Here is a 24,170-nt window from a genome sequence, read left to right on the forward strand (position 1 = left end):
GGGTAATGTGTGTTTTATGCTCTCGGCTGAATGTGGCGAGCTCTTTGCTGGAGCTGCTGAGCAACACAGTGCCCCAGGGGCAGGGTGGAAGGGGAGCGGGTCACAACACTAGGCCACAGCGCTGTTCCAGCCAGTCTCCTATGATGTTGTTATTGTTGTTGTCTCCGTCCCCTCTGACAAAGAGGTCCCTCTTCACTTCAAACAGCTGCTAAATCCCATACATATTTCAAAAGCGCTCTCCCTTTAATCCCCCTCAGTCCTTCTGCAATTAGCCATTGACAGCAGTGGCTGGTGCAGTCCATGATCTAATAGAAGAAGAGGAGACAAACTAGAGGTCCTTTGATTCTCAGCTGCCGAGCATCTCCTGCTCTCAGCCTGCTCATTGGGACCCATCTCAAGGAGAGGTGGAGACACTCGAGTGAATTCCCCCTCTTTTGAAGCTGCCGACCTAGGTCAACCTGTAATTCTGGCAGCTGGCCAGTTCTTCTCCTTCCCCTCATCTCTCTCTCTCCCTTTCTTTTCGTCTCCCCTCACGTTTTCCAAATAGTGCTTCCCCGAGAGCAGGTCGTGTCTTTTGTTACCTTTATGAGGCGTAATTAAATGTGCACGGCGTGGCACAGTGTTTGAGCAGGAACCCCAGGCGTGCCATTAGCCAGATGTGGCTGCTCAATCCTTAATGATAGAGGAACAGAGGCGGAGGAGACGAGCCCAGGAGTCCTTCATCACGCCATCCCGAGGTGTCGTGTGGGCCTAATTGCCCCATCGTTTTGTGCACCATACGAGCCCCCATGACACCTAGCTTCATGCATTCATTATGTAGTCTCCCAGTGCTACTTCAGGCTGTGGTGTTCATGTATAACCGGAGGTGGGTGGTACACTGCAGCTAGGCTTTTAGCCAGCAAGTATGATTCATGAGGGGAGTTCTTAACACCTTTGTTTTGAACATTGCACGGAAGAAGTGGGGTGATGTACTGTGTAATGCAGTGCATTAACAGTTTACGGCGTCTAACTGGAGAGGGTTTCATTGTCATGTACTGTCATCATGTGAGAATGTGAGAGGGATAAAAGGCACATTTCTATATGCAGCTGCTGTTAAACATCACCAGAGTTGTACATCATTATTTGTAATCAGTTTTGGCTGGATCATTAAGTGTTTTTGGCATTCAGTAGAGGCTGTTGAGTCCTGTCAGTCCATGTTCTAGTGGTTGAGAATTGATGTACATGTCCTTGGAAGAGGGGGCAACCAGGAGAGTTAAGAAGCCACTTTTCTAGAAAACAACCTGCTTGTCTGTCTCTGCCTGGGGGCTTTGGAAGTGCTAAGGGATCAGACTGACAAACGCTGACTGATCGGCTCACATTCACACAGCGTTTCCTTCCAGCCTTGCCTGGAATCTTACTATTGAGAGTTCTCATATTTCCTCCTAAGCCCTTTCACTCGCAGTGTATTAAAGCCCCCATCCCACTCCACCCCGCTCCCCCGTCTTTTAATCCAGCCCGCGTGTTTTTCCCCCTTAGTAAGCAGATTTGAGTCGGGAGCTTTAATTAGATGCGTCTTCTCCAGGATGTGGATGTGTCGGGTGGTCCGTGCACAGCCTGGGGAGCGTTGGGTGGAAATGGGCCTACATGCCAAACATACGGCACCCTCGCTGGAAAGCAGGCCCCTTCGTTAGTGAGGAACTGACGAGCTGCCGCTCACATTTGGGTAATTAACACCGCCACAGATTGTGGAACAGCTGTGCAATTTAGCACTGTGGCAACACCAGCGAGTCAAGAGAGACTCTGCAAACAGAGGACGGCTATGAAGTAGATTCATAGAGCACCTCACTCAGGCCTCATCCAAGCTCTCTCCTGTGGCCAAACATAACGCATATCCTCAGCCACTTGGCAGAATGGCATGACAAATTATTAAAATCACATTATTTGAGGGAATATTAGATGATGAATACTACAAATAACTACCATTACGGTTTGGTTGCTCACAGACTGTGTATGCTATAAAAACACATTTTTTAAAAGAGAAACAGTTCAGAGTTTTTGTCAGTCTGCAGCCAGTATATTTCAACACCTTCCTTAAAGTCACGGCCATGCGGAACAGCTTAGATCTAGCATGGCTGCATCTGTATCCATGGACAATTTACGGCGAGGTTTTGGGGCTAGTCATCAGCCTTGTCTCCAGTTGTGGAGAATAGATGGACCGTGTGTAAAAAGCCTCTGCACTTTCTCCCCATGTAATTTAAGTTGCTTTTCATCTTTCTTTTCTTGGCAGTGCCTGGCTTGCCCCCACAAAAACCAAATTATATGTGAGAAGTAATTAAAGCATCCTGGTCTCCTTTTTGTTTCTTTTTGATTATAGTTAATGCGTACCATTCCGTCCTCCACTTTTATTCGTCTTGTTTTTTATCCCCACTGATCCGCAACATCTGGTTCTGGGTTTAACCGTCGGGGAGTGGTGAGTGCGGGGGAAAATGCTAGTACACATGCAGTTTAAGCTTGAGTATTTCTCTGTTGGCTTCTACCTGATTATTACTGAAAAAAACACAAACATCCTGGGATATTTGGCTCGCTGTCAAGATGGAAGCATTTTAGAATGACAGCCCAAGATAGTCATTAACAGAGTAATGAGGGCAACTTGACCATGGGCGATTAATGCTTGTTTACTTTTGCATTATATTAGATAAAGTCAGATTTCCAAAACAGAAGGTTTTTAGAGCAAAGAAGCAATATGGAGCTGTGTAGTTGCGTGTGAGTCTAGCAGGGTTGAGCCCTGTTGCCTCTCCTCTCTCCTCTCGCCTCTCTCTCTGGCCTATCAAGTGTCAGTGACAGTGACATGCCCAGGGCTGTCAGCAGGCCATGTCCTGGCTCCGTGCTCCGTCAGAGAGTGAATGGAGAGAGCCCAGGGAACTTGTTAAATTTCTGCTAAGCTAGGCTATGCTGACTTTGACAAGAGACATTTCCTTCCAATCTCCTCAGGTCCTCTGCCGCCATCATCAACCACAACTCAGCGAGTGAACAGGGCATAGGAGACGATGCACCGATAATAATGTGAAAAATGTCTATCTGCAGTAATGCCAGGTGAAGGCAAACGGACAGGCAGGCAGCCAGCCTCTGCAATGTATTCTGGGAGGCTGGGCCAAGCCCCAGTGGAGCTGTCATTTATTTATCTATCTGCAGTGTCTTGAGAGGTGAGGAGAGGAGAGATGGCAGAGGCTTCGTTCTACCAGAGGGGGCTGGCCGGCTCTTGAGGGATAGGAAATATAATTGGGCTGCTCTCACTCTTGGCTATGGCACCAATCAGACATTTCTCCCTCCCTCTCTCACCCACCCACGTTGCTTGCAGACATAGCTGAGGAGATGAGGCAGTGCTGGCCTTTCAGGCCCTGAGCAGGGACGACCCCAAACAAGACTTGTCACTTGTGCTTACAGTGGCATTTATTTGATCGGAGGAGGTTTTTCTTTCTTCCCTCCTCCCCCCCAGCTTTTTCCTCTGCATTCTGCCACTGCCTCTCTCTTTGGCCTGAGCTGTAATGCTGGAAACCTGAATGCAGCTTGGCTGGGGCTACCCATGGCTACTGCTGTGCAAGGCAAATGACTTTGCTGTGAGGGACAGGCCACCTGTTAGTGACAGGGTGGGGGCTGAGCTGACAGAACAAGTGTCACTGTCAGAGGAGCAGGTTGAAGTCTTTCCCAGCAGGAGGGAGACAGGAGAAGTGTTTCCACTGGCCCATCACCACCACATTGGCCCACACATGCCCTCTGCACTCTCCTGCTGTGACCCAGCGCTGTGGAAGCATTGCTGTGCTTGTAAGAACAACTCAGGGTAGAATTTGTGATAGTCAGTGGGAGAACTGGAAGGTTCCCAGCCGGACTGGTGTGTGTGTGTGTGTGTGTGTGTGTGTGTGTGTGTGTGTGTGTGTGTGTGCGTGTGCGTGCGCGTGCGTGCGTGCGTGCGTGTGTGTGTGCGTTTCTGGGAAGCAGGGGGGTGTCACGGTGGTCGATAGTGTAGGCAGAGCGCTGAAGCCTGTGAGCACATCTGTTTCAGCTACTATAATTGCGTATGGAGGTATTGATCTGTGGTGGGTGCAAGGGCACTGTACCAGAAGTTCTTGCCTCCCCACACTGGCATCCCGCCAGGACTGTCAATCTTGGATGTGGGTGAAGGCTTGGGCAGGGATCTGAGTATTCAGAGAGCTCTTACAGGGGTGCAACAAAGCATGCTAGGTCTCCAATTACATGTTGGTGGGTGGCGTGGGGTGGGATGCCATGCCGGTTCACAAGGCCAGCTGGGCAGCCCCTGCTGGGATGCACCTGAGCATGTTTAAAAAAACATTAACAGCAGAAACAGTAAACTAGTAAAATACATTATGGATCAATGGCTGCAGATCCTTAGCTGACTTTGCTCCAACCAGTGTGTTTTTGAGAATAACAGCATGAATAAAGCACACCTGTCACAGTTTCTAACACTTGATTAAACCCTCTTTTATCAACAAAATCCTTAATCGTATACAGCAAAAAGTGTGTCTCACATGATGGGTCACCTGGGTTCTGCTCCCTATAATGTTCACCTTTTTCATTTGGGACTGTTTGCATTGGCTTCTGCTATAAACCACACACAACTTTACCACTGACAGACATTAAATGCAAACACGCTTTCCCCCCCTTCTCTGCTGCATGAATAGCATGCAGTATAAAGGCCCTGGAGCCTGGACCAACTAATCCAAGGATTCTCTCAAATGTGAGAAAAGGCTCCTTGAGCACACAAGCTGCTGCCTTGACTTCATCTGTTTGCATATCTCTTATTCAAATACAGACAGGAGCCACCTGAGTTAGGCTGAGTGTTTCTGGATGTGCAGATGTTGAAATGATGTTAAAGGGAGAGGTTGCTAGAGAATCACCTCAGAAGTTTTTTTAATGACAGCTAATTAAACCACTTATAAGCATGGTTTAGACAATCAGTGGCTAGAGCTGGCGTCCTTTTATAAATACAGACAACTCAATGTTTAAGAGTGTAATTGTCAGAGTTTTTTTATTGACGGGACTGGTTTGTTAAGGTGATTCAGTGCTGTGGTAATGAGCTGTTTAACTTTGCTATGCTGCAAAAAAATCAATTCACTGCATTATGTACACACACTCCAATAATGTCACTGGAGCCAGCATACTGGAAGTGAAAATGAATGGCCCCTGTATGTGACTTGGCGTCCCTTTTGCTCATTTAGTCCACTCATACGCCTAGACTCCCAAGGAAAACAAAGCTTTTAACCAGCGCTAAGATATTCATTGTTGCCATCATGAACAAGCCCGGAAAAGGATATTTGTGCTCAGGGGAATATTCTTTGCCTGTTGTTTTTTCTCTCGACTTTAATAATTTAAGGAGTTGCATGTAAGACAAAGTTGCATTCACTTGCTTCATTATATTTTAATCCAGAGCAAATGATGCTCTGGATGATACAGTAGGCATGGCCAACAACGTTTAATAGTCCTTTCTGCAGCAGTTGCTCATAAATCTGCTCTAGCAATGCAAACACATCAAATGCACCCTCCTCACCCTGCCCTTCTCTTCTGTCCAGGGATTTGTGTTCAGATGGCTGCCAGATCAAATTCCTCCGCAGGTGTTACGTTATTATGGGAGATAACAGCCGGTGGGTTTACACAGAGTTCACCAGGGCTCATAAAAGAAGCAAAGCTCACAGAATAGACAATTACAACACATTAGCATGTTATTATTGCACATTTACTGGAAAGGTAGTTTGCTGTGATTGCTCAATCATGAGCTGAACTCACCTTAAGGTTAATAAACTGACCCCCAGTGAGGTATTGAGAGGCTGTCACCACTCTGCACATGCACATGAAACTGTAAGCCAAAGTTATCAATTCCTAACTATTTCCCATACAGTCGCAGTAGTGACTGATCGTTGTAATTGAAAACCACCAGTAACACGGCCGTTGTCAAGGTCAGGTCACAGTGTGGCGTGCTAGAATGATGTTACACAGTAAGTGTGAAGTCTAAAGCCATAAGCTCTCTCACAAGGTCTCTGCAGTTGTCGCGTTGGCGTTAAACTAGCTTGTGCTGGACTCCCTAGAGGGACGCGGTTAGCTCAGCACCCCCTCCATCATCTCCTCCCTTACAGAGCAAAGCTCCTGGTATGTCCCACTGATATGTCATCACAGTTATTTATACACTCCCGCCCACCCCACATTAAGTCACACATCTGGACTGTCAGTGACAGATGAGCTCAAGCGGTATGCTATGTCACGAAAGAAATGTGTTTTTGTGTGTGTGTCTCTATTTCTAGAGAAATAAAGGTGTCATGAAAAGACAACATGAAAGTCTAAAGGATGCATTGTGCACTGTTATGAAGTGGGTGTACTGTGGGCTGCTGGGGTCCACGTTCTATATTAAATTCTTGCTGTAACCACAACAGCAGCAGATTATATACAGCTAATAGTAGAAAAAAACATGTCCTCTTGTCTTCTGCTAGCAATCTCACCTCTCTGTGTTTGGTGATGAAATGAAAGTCTGTCCACTGTAAACACCACCTTACATTGGAAACAGTGACCCCCAGTAAGCACCACCATCAGTCTCCCCCTTATACAGGGGCAGCTGAGCAGTGAAGGTATTTCTAAAGGTGACTGCCTGGGCGTTGGGTGTCCTGTCCAACCCTTCAGTGAGGCCTCAGGGAGAAGCTTGGGTTACAGCTGCCAGAAACCTGAGGCCTGATGTCTGCATCAAAAGTAAATTCCACTTAACGTGCCACATCCCTTTCCAAGATGACCCGGGGGCTTTGGAGGTCTGGGACTCCTTTATATAGTGCATACCATGTTTGTTTGTGCTAGCAGGGTGGATAGTGTGCCTTAAAGTGGCAAGGATGTTGGTGTGACACCAACGGGACATTTGGCAACAAGCGCCAGTCTTCCCTGCCCCATTTTCAGTTTTCCACTCCCCGACTTGCCACCTCCCTAACCCACCCTTCATTCCTTTGCAGGACAAGTGGCTGTATTGATCCTGAGAGAGCCTGGCCAACTTTTACGGTTGCAGCAGACATTTAAGCAAGATGCCAAGATGAATTCCTGAATTCCCTTTGCCTCATTTCAGCTGCTGTTGTAGTTTAGGAGAGGTACTGTTACTAAACCAGCATCAACAACTTCACACCCCCCATCACACTGATAAACTGAGCTCAGCAGAGAGCGAAGCTGAAAGGTCAGGGGTCACGGGCATCTAGTGTGTGTGGTGTAGGGTTTAGGAGGCTGTGGGATGGCGAATGACTGGTGTGGAGGCTGGTGTGTGGAGCCTGGATCCCCAATGGTTTTCTTAGCCCAGCCTTTAACTCCCACTGGTATTAGAACAATATTTATTTGTGTTAGAGGGGAGGTGATTCATATTACTCAAAATCACTGGCATAGTACGGGTGAGATCTGCCTCTTGCTGCGCATTTTTTCCTCTCATTAAAGGTGTCCGTGCCCAGAGGAGCAAACCAATGCCTACCACACATTTCCATGTAGTGCCAGCTCTGCCTTTTCTTCTCTTTGTGTGCTGTCTTTCACTGCAGAAGAAATTCACTGTGTGTGGGTTGAGGCAAGGGAAAGGGTCACAGCTTTTTTATCGCTGCATTATTTAAGATCCTGCCGAGTTTGTTTTTTCTTCCCCTCTTAGCAAATTCATCCAAGTCAAAAGCGCAGTGCAATCTTAAGAGAGAGGAAGAAAGGAAGAATGTAACTTGTGTAGCCTGAGGTGGGCTATGACTCACCTAGACATTGTTCAGATGGAGTGAAAAAAAACAACAAGTTCAATAGGAGTTTCTATTGAGCTGTGCTTAAAGCCACCTTTCTCTTAACAAGCTGCAGTGAGAGGTGGTTTGCCTACCAAGCTTGCCTGCAGCTCTCCGCAGGGCGATTATGTCACGGCGGGCCAGTCAGAATGATGTGTATCTCTCTGTTAGAAGGCAGCTCTACTGCAGCAAAGGCTCTGACTAGGAATATTATTATTATCTCCAGGATCCTCTCCACAGCAACAACGGTGCCGCATTGTGAGAGCTCTGGAGAAAGCTGTTTTTGAAATAATCCGCCTGTCTGTTATCCTGCCTCTCAGACAATAACATCCAGAAAGGCTTTTTTGCTTTCCACCACCCACACTGACAATGGGGTAAAGGCTTTACAACAAAAGGATGATGTGGATATGGGGACAGTGAGTTTTCCGTGACCCGTCCTATCATACCTCCTCACAGCAGCCCCAAGGGAGCCGGGATTTGGTTGTGGCTGTTGACCAGCCAATCAGGGAGCAGTGAGCCGTGTCTTAAAGGGCTATCTGCCATCTCAGGCTGCCGAGAAGCGTGGAGAGCCAGGAGAAGCCACCGGTGCTCTGATCTATATCAGGGCCAGAGAGTAATGACGAACAGCCCCCTGATTCCACCGGGAGATTACCTGCGGTTCTTATCGCTGCTGGCACACATTTTGACATTAAAAAGGAAAGGAGGCCACGCCCTTTCCCTAGTCAGCTGTGCTGTGCTGAACAGAGCTACTGCTATCTCCTGCTTTTGTTTTTCCGTCTCCTATTGCCTTTATCTCTCTGTCTTCTCTCTCTTTCCCCAATTCCATGGTTCCGAGCAGTACTTAATCAAAGTACAATGGCTGTGCCACACTGACCCTTATCTCACCCTAAAAGAGATACGACTAACTCCCTCTCCTGGTACCCCCACCATTCCCCAAAGCCTGACAAAGGAGGAGAGCCACACATGCTTTTAAACCACTGAGCTCGGATCTGGTGTTGCATTAATTGAGTTAAATGGATTGCGATGGTCGAGATGATTTGTCTGTCGGCTTTTATTGCTGCAATTTAGACTGTGCCTCATTGCATTATGCCACTTAATGAGAGCCCTTCGCAGGCGTTTTGTCTCTGCTGGTATTAACATGCACAGGTTCACTTCACAGGAGAAAGCGGGAATGAGCCAGCCCTAATTTTCTGCAAATTTTAGCCGATAATCAAGTGAAAGCACTTCCTCTTACTCTGACATTTTATAAATGGGATTCCTTTACTTTTTTTTTTATTCCATACCTGTTTCTCTTGTCCTTTTTGTTACTCTGTAATCTGTGGGGATGGAATTGTGATTTGTGACGTCCTCCATCCTCATACCACCCCGACCAGCCCACCTCCATTCTTCATCCCAGGCCTTTGCAGGGAGTTTGAGCAGGTCTGGATTCTCCCCGGTGAAATATGCCTTGTCCTTTTTCCTTCATTTCTCCTTATCTGGTTAGTGCTGGCTGTGGGCCTGCTGAGGCGTTGATTTGTGACCCTCTCTGTCTGCGGCGGCGGGAGGCTTTAATGCAATGCATGCCTCTGCCCTTCTCCCTACTGATGAAACAGGCCTCTGCATTCCCCTGATAGACTGCTAATTTGTATACTAAACTGACAGGCAGCCGTGATAAGGGCTAGCAACTGCTGCACAGCCAGGGGAAGGAGGGAGGGGAGGGGGAAGAGGTGGTGTGGGGTGCGGTAAGCGAGACGAAGGGTAATATTTTACACAAAGCTCAAGCCCCCCTGCTCCTCTCTCGGCATTCATTTCCCTGCGTCTGTTGCTAGGGGGAGACGGAGCAGGAGTTGTCAGCCCTGGCCCTGTGTCATACACACACACATGCCTTATACGTGCCTATGAAAATGGCACTCGGGGCTAAGTATAAAGAGGTTCGTGTGTGTTTTGTGTGTGTGCAAAGGGAGACCACTCCATTCTACACGGTCACTATGGAATTCATTATCATCTTAATGATGCTACAGTTGAGGCGAGTATCTGTTGGTTGACAGTTGCGTGGGAGGTTTCTTCTCTCTTTTCCGTTCATGCTGTATATCCCATCATGCTCGCTGGGGGTTTGCAGTCTTGCTGGCCCACACCTGTTCTGACAAGCAGGCAGCAGCGGCCGTGGTGGTAGCGGTGGGTGGGAACTGGAGGTAAGGTAGTTGGTGCCTGTTCCCTGCCCTGGGAATGCATAGCACTGCTGCGGCTTATAATAAACGACCGCTCGGGAGGTCGTTAAGTTTCTGGAACGGCACGAGGACAAATGCAGGGGAGATAATTAATTTGGTGTCTTCCGTTGCAGCCTGGGAGCTGTAGGCCCACTGTGCTGCATCTAATGCTGCATCTATTGTTAAAGCAGCATTAGCGGACGTCTGGGGTGAAAGGGTGACAGTGTTTGAGGGGCCTGAGTGGGTGCTGATAGAAGTGTTTATCAAAGCAGTGAGCTACTCCCACGTGAACAGAGAAAATCAGGACCCTGCTGTTTGACTGAAAGTTGTTTTTACCATATCAGTACTGATAAGCTTCTTTATGTCTGTGTTCAAGATTACTGGGTGACCTTTTTATACACAGAAAACAAACATACTCACTCACTTCAAATCAGAACATGACATTAGAATCATTATAGGGTTCCCTTAAAGGTACTGTGGAATGTTCACAAAACCCTTGTTATTAATGACACCAGTGGCCTTCAGGTTAACTGCAGTCAGCATCTTGTTGCTTGCATATTGTGCTACTCTTTGGGCCCCATAGTGATAAGGAATATTATCCAGGTAATTTTATACATGGAAGTTGAATTTTTTTTGGCTTGCGCCACTGAGAAACTTTCATAGGAATGAACAGGGCCCTGCCTCCAGTTTTGTATCCAGTTATCTTGATTAGCTACATCCATGGCTTAAACGTGACATACACAAGAATTAACTGATTTATTATTGTTGGTTAAAAGCAACATTGTTTGTCATAATACAACAATTTGTATCATGTTAGTTGGTGAAGTAATGGAAAGCTAGTATTTTGCGAGGTATAACATCAACAAACTAAGGTTAGCCAGCTAGCTGTAGCTGAGCTACACTGTATGTATCTGCCGTAATGTTAGCAAAAAACAATGCAAGTTGCATAGGGCAAGCTAGTCAATTTACCAGCCAGATTAGCCAGGGTGCATAAGCTGATGTTTTCCACTGTAAGTATTTTCCTAAATTAGCTAGCTAGCCTGCGTTAGTCTGCGTTAGCAAGAAAGCTAACGTTGTTAACTACGGGTCCAATTGGGGGAAATAGCATAGAAATCAGTCCACAGGCTGTATTAGGCAACCAAGAAAGTTGGGCAAGGTCTCAGTTTTTAAGTTAAGTTACAATCTATTCACACATTGGCTATACAAAGCCATTAATACATGCAAAACTCCACCTAGTACCTTTAAGACAACCGGTATAGGTTAATCAGATTTTTTTATTTAAAAAAATATATATATACCGCTACAACCCTGAAAAGAGAGGGAACTGAGGACTTGAGGTGACAGGTAATGGAAAATTGGAAGAGAGGGCAGTGAAGGAGGAAGCTGACAGTGATGAAACACCAAGCAGGCAAGCAAATTAACAGTGTGTGTGTGTGTGTGTGTGTGTGTGGGAGGTGTGGTGAGTGTGGATCCATGGACAGACAGGTTCGACCAGGGTAATTGAGAGCCTGATCGTCCATGCCAGGATACGTGCCCTCCTGCCCACTTCCCGTCTTCTCTTTCCAGCTGTCTTGGGATTTTTTTCCTTTTCTCTCTTTCTTTCATGTTACCTGATCAGTCTTTTAGTGCCATGTCCTGTCACATCAATAAAGCACCGAGTAGCTGTGTGCTCTTGTTCAAGACCACCAAGTGTCTTCGCCTACGCCGGGACATTTGACCCACTTATTTATCATGCACGACAATGTGTTGTGTCTGTGTTTATGCTCTATTACCCATGATTACACAGTTGAACAAGATGCTTCAAGCTATAGCTTCACTGATGGGTGTTAAGTTGATTTTCATCTGCCTGGATGTATTGTTTCGTACAATTGGTCTTCTGTTATAGTGCGAGTTTCCTTTTCAAGGGAGGAAAATGTAATTTTGGAAAGTTGTTGGCTAGCATTTGGTTTGTGGTATGTAAGTGTTAAGATTAGCCGCCTCACCACTTGTCCTACAACTGTCTGTCAAGAACATAGCATGTGCCAAATGACTCAGAACTAAATTGTAATTATAGTCTTTGCAGGCATGAGCCCACAACAAAATCTACTAACAGGTTTCTTTGTCTTCATTCTACAGCTGTTGTGATAGCACTGCCAGCCTGTTTAAAAGTTCTATCTGCAGCAGGGAGGGGAAAGGCTTTACCTGCTTTGCTGGGATAGCAGGGAACTGTATTTGGAATTTTGTTTTATTTAGTCTGGGTTTACCTAACCTCTGGCTGCAAGATTTCTTCCTGTTTGGAGATAATTTGCTTAGCTCCAAGGAATGCAATAGGAGCTCTCAGATCAAAGGTAGATGGACGGCCTGGGGACCGTTTGATATAAAGCAGGGGGTTCGGTAGGTGGGGGGTTGTTCAGAGAGAAATTGGTCTCTCAGCAGTCTTTACTAAATGAGGTTAATTGAATCTGGGTAATTGCTGACCTTCCTGTCTCAGTGAAATCACAGCCTTAACTGATCAATGCCTTTCATAAATTTATGCCTGAAGGTCATTCAGTTGATTATACCACCCTCCCTTGCTGCCTGCATCGTCTCGCTCTGTCGGCCCATTGTACTTAAATTAAGCAGGGAAGCGTTTTAAGACTAAAAAAAAAAGTGCAATTAAGCTTGTCTCAGATATTCTAAATTAATTAGCTTGCTGTGTTGTTAAGTAAAAGCGATGTGGACATGGAAAAATTGCAAAGCTTTCCCCCCCCCTTGCTTCTTTGCTGTGACAGCAAATGCATTTCGCCTCGCAGTAAATGTCTCACTTATTGCTAGCGAGGGTTTCTGCTTCTCTGCACTCCCTCTGTGGCTCTGCTATTATCTGGAGATTTATGCAGCCAATAAGTCATTGGTGTTCAGGGAAGTTGGGGACTTTTTAAAACAAACAGCAGTGTAATTTGTAATTTGGCATTCCCTAAATCTGGGAATTATGGTTCTGCATGTGGCTCTTTAGGGAGTTAGCACTCTGATGGTGGGTTTACTGGCCCAGCTCCCTCCCTGGCCTCCTTCTTTTCTTTCTCCCCCTCATTCCTTTTACGCCTGCCGAGGAAACGGAAGGATTTCACAGCTGCTGAGAGCTGGGCCCCGGCTGGGCCCTATGACCTCCTTCTTGCTCCCCCCCCCCCCCCTCCCTCAGTCTCACTCCCTTTTTTCTCCCTCTCTCCAGCAGTCTCTTTCCTCAGGGAGCTCTTGTGTGGCTCAGAGGAAGCTGAATCATAAAGCATGGCTAATGAATAGAATAGGGAAGGAAAGCTGAGGCCTGCTGACGGCCCTCCAGAGAGGAGGCCAGGCCCCTGAAGCCCCAGGCTCAGATAGCAGACGGCCCCCTCAAAGGTCAGGCTTCCTGCGGCCCGCTCCAAGGGCTTTTGGCTCCCAGGCAATGTGGCTTGAATTTCCCCCATTATTTTTTTTAAATGGTTAAATTTCCCTGTTTCCTTTGGAAAACCTGGCCTTTGGTCCTCTTTTTTTCTTTGTCTGTCTCTTTTTCTCTATATATATATTTTCCCTCTGTCTCGTCTTTCCCTGTCTGTTTTTAATGGCAGCCAGGGTTGCCTCAACAAAGAGAGTGTGAAGAATTTGTTATACATGACCTCTGCACACCACAACCGCAGGCGGCTCAGACTGCCAGCAGCACAGCCCCGTGAAAAAATGTCAACTTGACCAGCGAAACCCAGAAAGTTCTACAAAAACAACAGCCAGCCAAATCAGGGCTCTGCTTTGACATGCCTTTTTAAGAAGTGCTTTTGTAAGCCGGCCTTGTAATTGTGGATTATACAACTGACTCATGCAGACTTGGCAGGTGCAAAACACAGCATTAAAACCTAAATATTGGTTGTTGATGTTACTTGGAATATGTTTGGAATATAAAACAGCTCACTGCACACTGAAAATAGCCAGAATAGGAATAAGGAGAACTAGGTCGTCTTGGCACATGATAACCACAGCATTTTCTGTTCTCTTTCTCAGGAACGTTATGTCTGCCTTGCTCTCTGGATAACCACTCTGGTCATAACAATTGTTTTAACTGTTGTAGTGAGTTATGGCATGACCTACCCTGTCTTTTTTTGCTTCTGTGACCCCGTGCCACACTAAGCAAGTCCCTGAGCCAGCTCCCGTGTCCATTTGACAAGCTTCATTTCATTCTGAGCCCATATTTTTCTTCCAGGGCCTCCGGGGCCATGATTCAAGGCTGAGGTTGTGCCGCTGCAGTGCTGAGGCTTGGTACTGGAGCGTTTAATGTCGTCCAAAGCTAACAAAGAGCCTGTGTTGTAGCCTGGCGCCCCGGTTCTGGGAGACTGAAAGAGGGCAATGCACAACACTCTGTCTTTCCTCTGTAGTCTTTCGCCTCGTCTACTGTAAGAGGAAACAGGAAACATCTCCATTCAGTTGAGTGTTCGCCGTCCATTAAAAGTTCCACTTATCAAGAGAAAACTAAAGAGGTGTTATTGACCTCTTCTGACATTTGCGTCAGGCTATGGAACTACCTTAAATGCACTGGTTAACCAGTCTTGCAATAAATAATTTAGTTTCTTACTCTAATAACATGTTGGCAACTGCTCTAGCAGAAGCCTAAGATCATTGCTAAAAGTGATACTGTTAAAGTTTTTAATGATAATGATCACGCATACTGTTTACATCAGTGTGGGACATGTGCATGAACATCCTTTAAATTCATGACCTTGCCAAACAAGTGCACATAATCCTGATTAATCCTATCGCCACGAGGGACAGTAATCTGTCTTGTATTCATAACTACGTTTTTCATTAGTAAGGTCGATATTACTATATAATTACCTGAAATGAAGAATCTTTTCTTTGTCACCTTAGAATAAGTCCTTAATATCTACATTTCAGGCGCTTTTCTCTTCATGTTTTTCACGGAAACAGCATGATTATGCCTGTTTTATTGTATCTCCTGTATTTTATATGGCTGCTGTGTAAAATAATGCAAATTGTTGAGAGAATCATTGCTTTCCCTGGACAGTGTTGTGATTAATGCTGAGTAGGGTTATGAAGGTACATTAAAGGTTTGTTGAGGACTTGGTACAGCCAGAAAAACACAAATGCAGAAGGACATATTTCTTCTCATTTATTTTGAACAGACATAGGTGCAGAGTCAAAGACAGACATAGTGTGACCGACTTGCATGCCAATCAGCTTAATGTGCTAATCTTAGCACATATTGCTAAGAGTGTCTGGGCAGAACTCACACTTGTTAAGTTTGGTTCTGCATTATGTACATTAATCTATACACTGTGTATTCTGCATATGGCTGCATGCACCAGGCCACGACCCCCCTACTCTGACAGCTCGGTACAAATACACAAATACACATTACAGCCCTGAGATGAGACATCAAGCACAGACAGACAAACACTGGAGAACAGTAACTCAGAGGCAGTGAAGGAGAAATTGGGAGGTCTTGGAAAGAAGAGGACGTCCTCAAAACACTTGTGAAGAACTAACACGGATGCCAAGGACAGCCATCTGTGTTTACAAAATGATTTGCTTTCTCTTTTTGTCTCTGTCGCTCTTGCACTCACTCTGATTCACTGTTCATTCTTTACATATGCTCCCTTTGTGCCGCATAAAATACAAGCGTGGCAGTTAAGGACACTCGGGCCCTTTGGGTGGAACATATGTTCAGCTCTTGCAGCTTTTTACAAGTGTGCAGAACCCAGATGAGAGGATCTAAAGCAAAGGAAAATCTTGGCTTTAAACAAAACCCTTATATGGGCTGATATTTCAGGCTGAGGAGGATTTTCATTGTTAATATTCCAAGCACACAGATTTTTTGCAATGGTATTTTGCACAATACCAGGTTTTGTGTGGATTTACTGCTTTTTCGTCATAGTGTTTAAACATTTCCCATCTGGCCAGTGAACATGTGTAAAAATGTATGCTGTGTTTTGATTTAAATGATGCTTGCCAGAATCTACATATCCAACTATAGCTGAGAGGAAAATACTTGCAGTGTTTAGTCTAGAAGTCTCCATTATCACTTTATAGTCAGGTGCTTTTCTCCCTCTCTACTTCCATTTCATAACAGTCCATCAGGTTTCCACTGCTCACTGTCTTTCAGCCAAATCAGTAACAACTGTTTGTGACCCAATAAATGCTCATGTTGTTGACAGATGATCTCTTTACTTCTAGTATGGGCCGAGATTGTCTTTGATATTGAATTTGTGAAATAAAGATCTTGCTTTTAGAGTAGAACCACATTCTATGCATGAGATATGTTATGCCTTTCAAAGATATTGCAGCACCAAATTTGATTTCTGAGTGGCAGCGTGCATGCAGGAGTCTTTGTGCTCTAATGCTGCATAGCCACCTTACTGACTTCCTCTGACTTTGACAACATTTCTTTTGAGGGTTTTCAGGTGGCACAACAGTGCCACCTAATGTTACCTCAACAGGAAGAAGCCAGACAGGGACCATTAGGTACAAAGGGAGCTCTTCTCGTTGGCTGATTTGATTGACTGTATAATGCTTTGTGTGGAAACTGGACCTTTCCTTTCAGGCACTTATGGACACATTTGTGGCTAAATAAACCTTTTACCAGGCTGATAAAATGTGTGTCAGCACTTGCATTACTTTTAATGAATAATAGTTATTGTTATACAAGTCATTTTTTATCAGATTGACCAAACTTTGTCATTGTTTTAGCTCATGAGACAAATCCACTAATGGTCTGCTTTCTTGTTGTTCCAGGTTTCTGATGTAGGATCGGAGAAGCTCTTTTCCCCCACCACACCCAAAGGTAAGAGTCCGCTTTGTTTTTTCCATCCATCCTCCTCTGCCTCATTCATACTCATAACAACAACTGGGTTTTGCGAATGAGTCCAAATGTCCTCTGTTCTAATCCTGCAGCTCCCATTCAGATTTAAATGTCAGCAGACATAAACAAGGTCTGGTGACTACATATGCATACATTTTTGCCTGAGTGCAGAGTGGCGTTTCTTGCACGACCCCGCCAAAGGCTTAGCCCTCCTACATATTGGTTCATTAGAGGGGATTTAGAGCCTCCCTGCCACATGCTCCCACAAATGGGAACTTCCCTCAGGCAATACAAGCTCTCTGACAGCAGGCCTGGACCATAATAGATGCCAAAGGAAAGAGAAAGAGCTTTGTCAGCCCCCCCCCCCCCCCTAGACAACACAAAGTCTGTGTGCACATTAACATATGCACATACGTGGATTGTAAGGCTTTTGTATGTTCATTGATGATCTCACATGATTTTGTGCAATGTGCACCAAACCACATACATGTGTTAGTGTATATCATATCGGCACAGAAGGTCCGCACCTGTGTATTCACTAAATGCAATGATGCCTGCCAGGTCAGAGCAGGGAGAAAGGTGTCAAGTTGTGGATGTGGGGAGGCGGGGAAGGGAGGAGAGGCACGATCAGCCTACTAGTGACAGATAGCAGCATGCAGACCACGTCCCCTCAGGGCAGGAACCAGGAAGCAGGGCCATTAACACAAGCAGAGGGTGAAGGAGGTGGAAGTGCAGAACAGTGTAAACTATGGCCATATGAGGATAGTTTGGGATGGGGGGGGGGGGTCTCCAGGACAGACTGGACAGATAGGTGAGCTTGTTACAAATTTTATCATAATAGACACAAGTTAATGTTAACTGGGATGTCGCATAGACATATTTTACTATTTGACTACTACTTACTATTTTACAATAGTTGTTGAAATATTTAGTTGTTGAAAAATATTTTTTAGGTAATGTTTTGACTCATCGTCTAAGAAAAATATTTTTTAGGTAACGTTTTGACTCATCGTCTAAGTATTATATTTTAGTATGACAAGGGTGAAGATAATGTAGAAGAAAGCTGTTAAATGCATACTGTGCATGAATTGTCGCTTACTGTTTGAAAACACAACACATTAAAACTTGGCCCCTCCTCCCCAGCTCAACAAAAGTGAAGCAAACGGGAAACATATTCCCTTGCTTTTCAACTCCCGGATATGTTTCGAGCACAGCAAAATGAAAAGAAAGAATAAAATCCACAACACACTTCCAGTGGGTCACAAGTGATGACTGTAGGAGTAGGAGTTTTTTTGTAGGAGTAGGAGTTTTTCAGGAATATACTGTATTCTTATTTTGTTTTTCATCTTGGTTTTAATTTTGTTCCAACCTTTGAGGGAAGAAAATATATTTGCAGCATCACTTTGTAGCGCCTCATACCGTCGTCTTTGTTTACTTCCCATTTGTTTTCCATATCAGAACATCCACTGTTGCTTGCTGCACTGCTAGATTCTCGCTCAACATCACATGAAGGTGTTGCTTGGTTTAGCACAGTAGCTTTGACTGCTAAGTGGAAAAGCATGGCTGACAAGGAGGAGAGAAAGCAGGCCTGTCGGCAGTGTGATGTAGATGACCTGTGACCAGAGTCGGCCTCGTGAAACCGGCGTTCACAATGACAATGACTTCCAGACTTGCATGGTTTAGAAAACAACTAGACCGCGTCCGACTCCATCTATTTTCCACCGGGCTGCTGGACTACTGCTGTTGTCAGCTGTCAGGGTGTTGACTTATTTCCCCCGCATGCCCGTACAGAACATGGCTGCATATAAACATACTCTTTTGTGAAGAACAGCTTTTGCAGGCGCATACACAGCCATTTACACGCATCCTCACACTCAAACACCCGTCCGTGTCAGCTGGCGAACGGAGGGCTCTGTGGATCCTGCTAATGTGCACACGGGGCTGAGGATTAGGACCCTGGAATTACATCCAGACAATCCAATCAGAGTCTCTCCTGATTGTTACACAGATCAACCAGATCCTGTTTGGGTAATGTGGAAGAAGGGCACCAGATTAGAATTAGGGGTTACAAAGGGTGAAGCAGCAAAGAAATCAGCGCTTTGATGAAGTGATTTGGTGAGGATGTTATCACACTACAATTGCAGAGCTGCCACCAGCCGGCTCTCTTTTCCCATTCCAATGTTGTTGTTTTGAGCTGTAATGGATTCTAGGACAGTGTTTGTTTTTGGCCTAGACTGGTTTTTCTGTGTCTGTGTGTGTGTATAATGTGTGTGTGTAATACAAAGCAGCCCACAGGCTGTTTTCCTCTGGTTTAGAATGCGGCGTATGTGTCCCATTACCGGTCTCGCTCACAGTCCTGTGGGACCAATGAAAAGCCTGCTTTCCTCTGATCACCAGGCCTGTCGAGCTGTTGGCTGGGAGACACTCCGACAGATGCACACACACTCACACACACACACACACACACACACACACACACACACACAAACATTATGGCACACATAAATATATAATGCTGTGATGATGTTTGCCTTGTACATTTCGCTAGGTAATGAGCGTTGTTCCTTTTAACTCTTCCTTGCCTTTCAACACTGTGCTCCTCTCTGAACTTTATTTTGGTGAGTAGTTACGGGTACAAACAGTTGAGGTTAAGTCCAAATTGCACACAGGCCCGCAGTCTGTCATGTTAATGAAACGGTTCAGGGTTAATAGAGGAGAGGAAAGACCAACATAGTAATCAGTGGAGGCAGAGCGCTGTAATTATGCACACAGAACATGGTTTTGGGCAAAACCCAGACACCCTTGCCTTCTTTCTCTCATTTACTTTTCGTCATCCGTACATTCACGAGCTAACAGTACGGACAATAGAAGCTAATAGTATCCGTAATAACACAGCAAACACTGCAGTTCTCTCTGGATGTTGTTGCCCAAGAGCTAGCACAAGTTGTACTGAATGTCTGTCTGTGTTGGTGGTTTTGAGGTAGGAAGTTACAGCAAAGGGCAGCATTATCTAACAGTTATTGGTTTTTGTTTATTTCCTGTTCTTAAACCTCCTGCAAATTATTGATTTCCTGGAGGATGGCATGTTTAAGTAAAAGCGCTGCGAAGACTTGTGCTCCACTCAGGGCTACTCTTATTGAATCGCAGGTCAGAGTTTACTGTTGTCACTTGCTTGAAGGCGAATGAGAAGCTAAATGTAGCTGCTGAGCATGCACAGGGCACCTCCACAGAGCACAGATAAACACTTCACAGGTAGGCCTTCTTATAATATTTCACAATGCTGCGCCTATGGAAGTGGTGGGGAGTTATCACCTAGCTGTCAGTGGCTAGAAATATCTGAGAAGAACACTTTGGAATCTGCAGTGACTATGTTGAATGTTGTATGTGTGGATCTTACAGCAGTAGGTGTACGTCCTTTTCTGCCCTCTTGTACTTGCTGAGGTCTGTCCTAGCTGGGTGCTACCTGCCATGGTGTGAGGGTAAACCTGTGTGGTGTGCGGTCCACCAGACAAACCTGGGGCATCTTGGGATAGCAGGCGAAAGATTGGTAGAAAACCCATTTCTGAAGTGGATTTGTGCCCTTGTAATCCTGATTAATTTTGACCCGTTGTGCTCATTTTAAACAGAGCATTACAGTAAGCGTGAACACAGCAAGCTCCGGGGCGAAACCAGGAGCTTAGCGGCTTTGGGAGGCTTAGCTGCAGATGGCATTTTAAGCCGGACTTAATAAATTGTTTCCATTAAACTTACCGGCCCACACATACTGGATTAGACCAGAGGAACAAAGGAAGGAGAGAGCGTGCAGACGAAGAAGAGGGAGGAGAAAAAAAAGCACACACACAACTGCCATCATGCACATCTGACTCTGTTAACATCTCTCTGAGGCCACGTGAAAGGTGAAGATGGGGTTACTATGGTGTTCAGGGAGATAGAAGCTTTCGGACATGAATGCAAAATCCACTTACTTTAGATCTCCTGCTCGTCAGGGATGTTGGACCAATTTGCTTAATTGACACAGAAGTAAACAAACAAAAAAGATGCATAAACCATTTAGCTTGGCAGTGGATTTAGGGCTTATCCTCTAACTGTTTATATATAAACACATTACCAATGCTGTAGCTTAAGGATTTAGGATCTGCCCATACCCTTGCTTTTTTTTTTTTTCTTTGGAGCCCTTTTACTCATATATCAATCTTCTATTGTGGGAAATCAATTCCTTATGGTAGAACCCCGCCTCTCCCCTCTTCTATCCTCCGCCTGCCTCCACCACACCTCCTTCCCCCATCGGCTCATGGCTTGCTCCCTAAGCTCTCATTATGTGCTACACAGTCCAGGGTCCCCGTGTCGAATCGCTAATCAACCACCCTGTCTGCAGGCCTGCTCTCTCAATAGGTGCTGAGTGGCCTTTGTTCCGCCACTGCTGTTTGCTGCATGTCAATAAATATGGCCGCCTCCTCCTCCTCCTCCTCCTCCTCCTCCTCCTGCTCTTTCTCCTCCTCCTCTTCTGTTACCTGGGCCAGCCATAGCTACAGGCCTGCTCCTGCTCCTGCTCCTGCTCTGCAAGCTCACAGGAAAATGAACACAGTCCCCACCTGCTGGATTCTGAATGCCAGAGAAAGGTGGAAGGATGGTGATTGGACAGGGAGCGGCAAGGTCAGGGGCAGGGGGGATTGAGGGCATCTCAGCCATAGTGAAGTAGATGAGAGAGCATGTTTGTATTCGGCCGGGCAGCTCTCCTCTGGCCAGGTCAGTGTAATGTATCACTAACCTCGGCAGCCGGCCTGACTGTTTGCAGCCTCTCACCCATTAAATAATGAATGGAGGTTGACCCTCTGACCAACTAATCAGCTTTTCGCCGCCGTTGAATCAGGATTGAGTGGAGGTAGATGGAGAGTGTGGCTGGCTCGCAGGCATGCTGGATGACTGGAGGGGAGACATGTTGTTGGAAAAACACAAGGGCTGCAGAGGCTTCGCACAGCCAGATTAGCAAGCGCTGGAATTGAAAGCAGCCATCACCGCTGTGGAATCTCAGCCTGGTGAAGCTCACCTCCAGCACCCTCTGTGATTTGTTTGACAAAGTCCAGGCAGCTAGCAGGGCATGCTTTCTTTATCAAGAAGGCCAGTGTTTCTGTATTGACATAGCACTTATGGTCAAGTTCTGGTGTTTGGGGTTTTGTGACACTATGTGTAAAAAGGGAGCTGTAGGTTGGTAGTTTTGGATGCATAAAGGAAACCATCCCTCCTCCTCTTACACCACCTCACTTGTTACTGCGCTTGAACAGCAGCTCATGTGTTCCCCTGATTTAATTTAAATATTAAAAAGGTACAAACTTCCAGCTGAATACAGAAAGCCGATGGGTTAGCTAACACTCTGCTCAGGGAGAGAAAATACGTTGGAGAAATTGGAGAAAACCACAGAATATGGCTTGTTTCTTTATTAATCTCTGGGTTATTACTGTTCACAGACATAGGACAGTTTATGAGCTGGGTGATTTGTTTTTGGAGAAAGGGGCTGATATTAATGCTCCCTTTATTGATAGTGCTAATGCTGTTTGTGCAGCCATCCCTGTCGGAGAGATGAAAATAAATAGGGGGAGCTCGGCGGAGATAAGACACGTGTTTAATTATTAATTGAGCCATTACTGACAGAGATTGCCTTTTTTGATTTAAAGCAGGAAGGCCTGCTTCAGGGACAGAAAAAGCAATTACAGAATTCCCAGCTTGCACCGCCGCTGCCCATCGTTTCAGCATACACTGTGAGAGAGGAGTGAGAGGAGACAAAACACTCCCACACACACACTCACACACATTTACACAGCAGTGTTCCATAAATTATTTTAATTCTTCTTCAATATTTATAGCTTTTTAAATTACGATTACATCGTCATGTACTATTTATGTAGAGTGGCAGGCAGTCAAAGGGGCCGGGACACATTACCCACAATCCCTCTATGGCCTAGCACCTTGAAAAGCTGGCAGAAGGGAATTGTTTGGTTTTGTATGATTCAGGAAGTAATGTGAAACTGCACTGGCGCTTACAAGCTGCCTGTTTTTTAAAGTCACTCTTGATTTTCTATGCACCGCAATTAGTCCGCTTGTAAAATCAGTGCTGATATGTCATGCTATCCCTGCGTGCACTCTGTGGCCCCTGCAGAGCACTATTATGTCCATTAGAAAAGTGACTGCTCTCTGCAAAGAGCCCAGTGTGCATGAAATATTAACTTAGCCCCTGTTTAGAGTATTGGGTCACTGCTGGTTGAGCTTCAATCGTGAAACAGAATCTCTGCGAGATAGTTAATGTATTTCTCCCTCTCGTCTTTGTTAGCCATTACATGTCAGGAGGCTTGACACCTGTCAGTCAGTCCTATCAGTGCCTGTCATCTGTGTCAGCGAGCCCATGGGTGGTGATCAGCTATTGTGACAGAAAATTGGAGTCACATTGAAGGCTATGTGATTAGGCTCCATTGTGTGGCTCTGTTTTCATTGACTGAATATGGATTCAGCTTTAGCTGTGGAGAGGGAGCAATTACAGAATCACTAAAGGCCATGAGGGGGTTTTAGGATAAGTTGTAAGGGGCATGGTCAGCATTTTGGCTGCTGCACTATCAATATACAACCCTGATTCCAAAAGAGTTGGGACGCTGACATATAATTGACATATTATCAACTAAAATGTAAAAACCCAATATTTTAACTTATCAACTTAATTGCTTGTTGTAGATATATTCTTATTCTGAATTTAATGCCGGCAAAACATTTAAAAAACGCTAAGACACTAACAAAAGGCTGCGAAAGTTGTGGAACACTCAAAAAACATCTGTTTGGAACATGCCACAGGTAAACAGGTTTATTAATAACAGGTGATAGTCATACCAATGATGGGGTATTGGGCATTATTAGCAAATTATCACATTTTAAAAAAAAATGTAATTTACATTTTAGACAGCGTCACAATTTCTTGGACTCAGGGTTTGAAGCTGTGCTTCACATCAGACTTTTAAGACTAGGTTGGCATATACAGAAGGCTTCACAGTGTATAAGATCAAGTCAAAGTGAATATATTGAATCACTTTAATACTGAGCAGTACTGTGCAGCCTCAGAGCCATCTCCTATACACAACAGAGGCCACTGCTCCCCTGAGGCCTGTCAGTGCTGTCTCTTCACTTCAGGTTAAATGATAAAATGCCATCTTACTGTCGTCCTGGCCTCTCAGTGCACGATTCCCCCTCGCCTGCCCCACCATCAGCAGTGATGCACACCATGCTAGAAAAAAAGCCCATGTGATTCTTTTTACTGTGGCTTTGACCCAGAGGTGACACTTACACCTCAGCTGACATTTCTGTTTGTGCAGCTATCAATTGCAAGCGCACAGCAGGGAGAAGGCATCCGCAATGTTGAAATCAGGTTACAGGATTACTGTCATC

The 24,170-nt window shown here is 45.4% G+C and overlaps 1 protein-coding gene across 9 annotated transcripts in view; it reads left to right on the forward strand.

The window, feature by feature from the left end:
* fbrsl1 (fibrosin-like 1) overlaps positions 1-24,170 on the forward strand; it is a 311,901-nt gene that overhangs the window by 256,023 nt on the left and 31,708 nt on the right. For all 9 annotated transcript variants that reach the window (XM_059336223.1, XM_059336224.1, XM_059336226.1 and 6 more), the window contains one exon: positions 16,679-16,727. In XM_059336223.1, the coding sequence (XP_059192206.1) occupies positions 16,679-16,727 (49 nt within the window). The remainder of the gene's footprint in view (positions 1-16,678; positions 16,728-24,170) is intronic.

Source organism: Centropristis striata, chromosome 7, assembly GCF_030273125.1.
Source record: "Centropristis striata isolate RG_2023a ecotype Rhode Island chromosome 7, C.striata_1.0, whole genome shotgun sequence".
NCBI classification, from domain to species: domain Eukaryota; kingdom Metazoa; phylum Chordata; class Actinopteri; order Perciformes; family Serranidae; genus Centropristis; species Centropristis striata.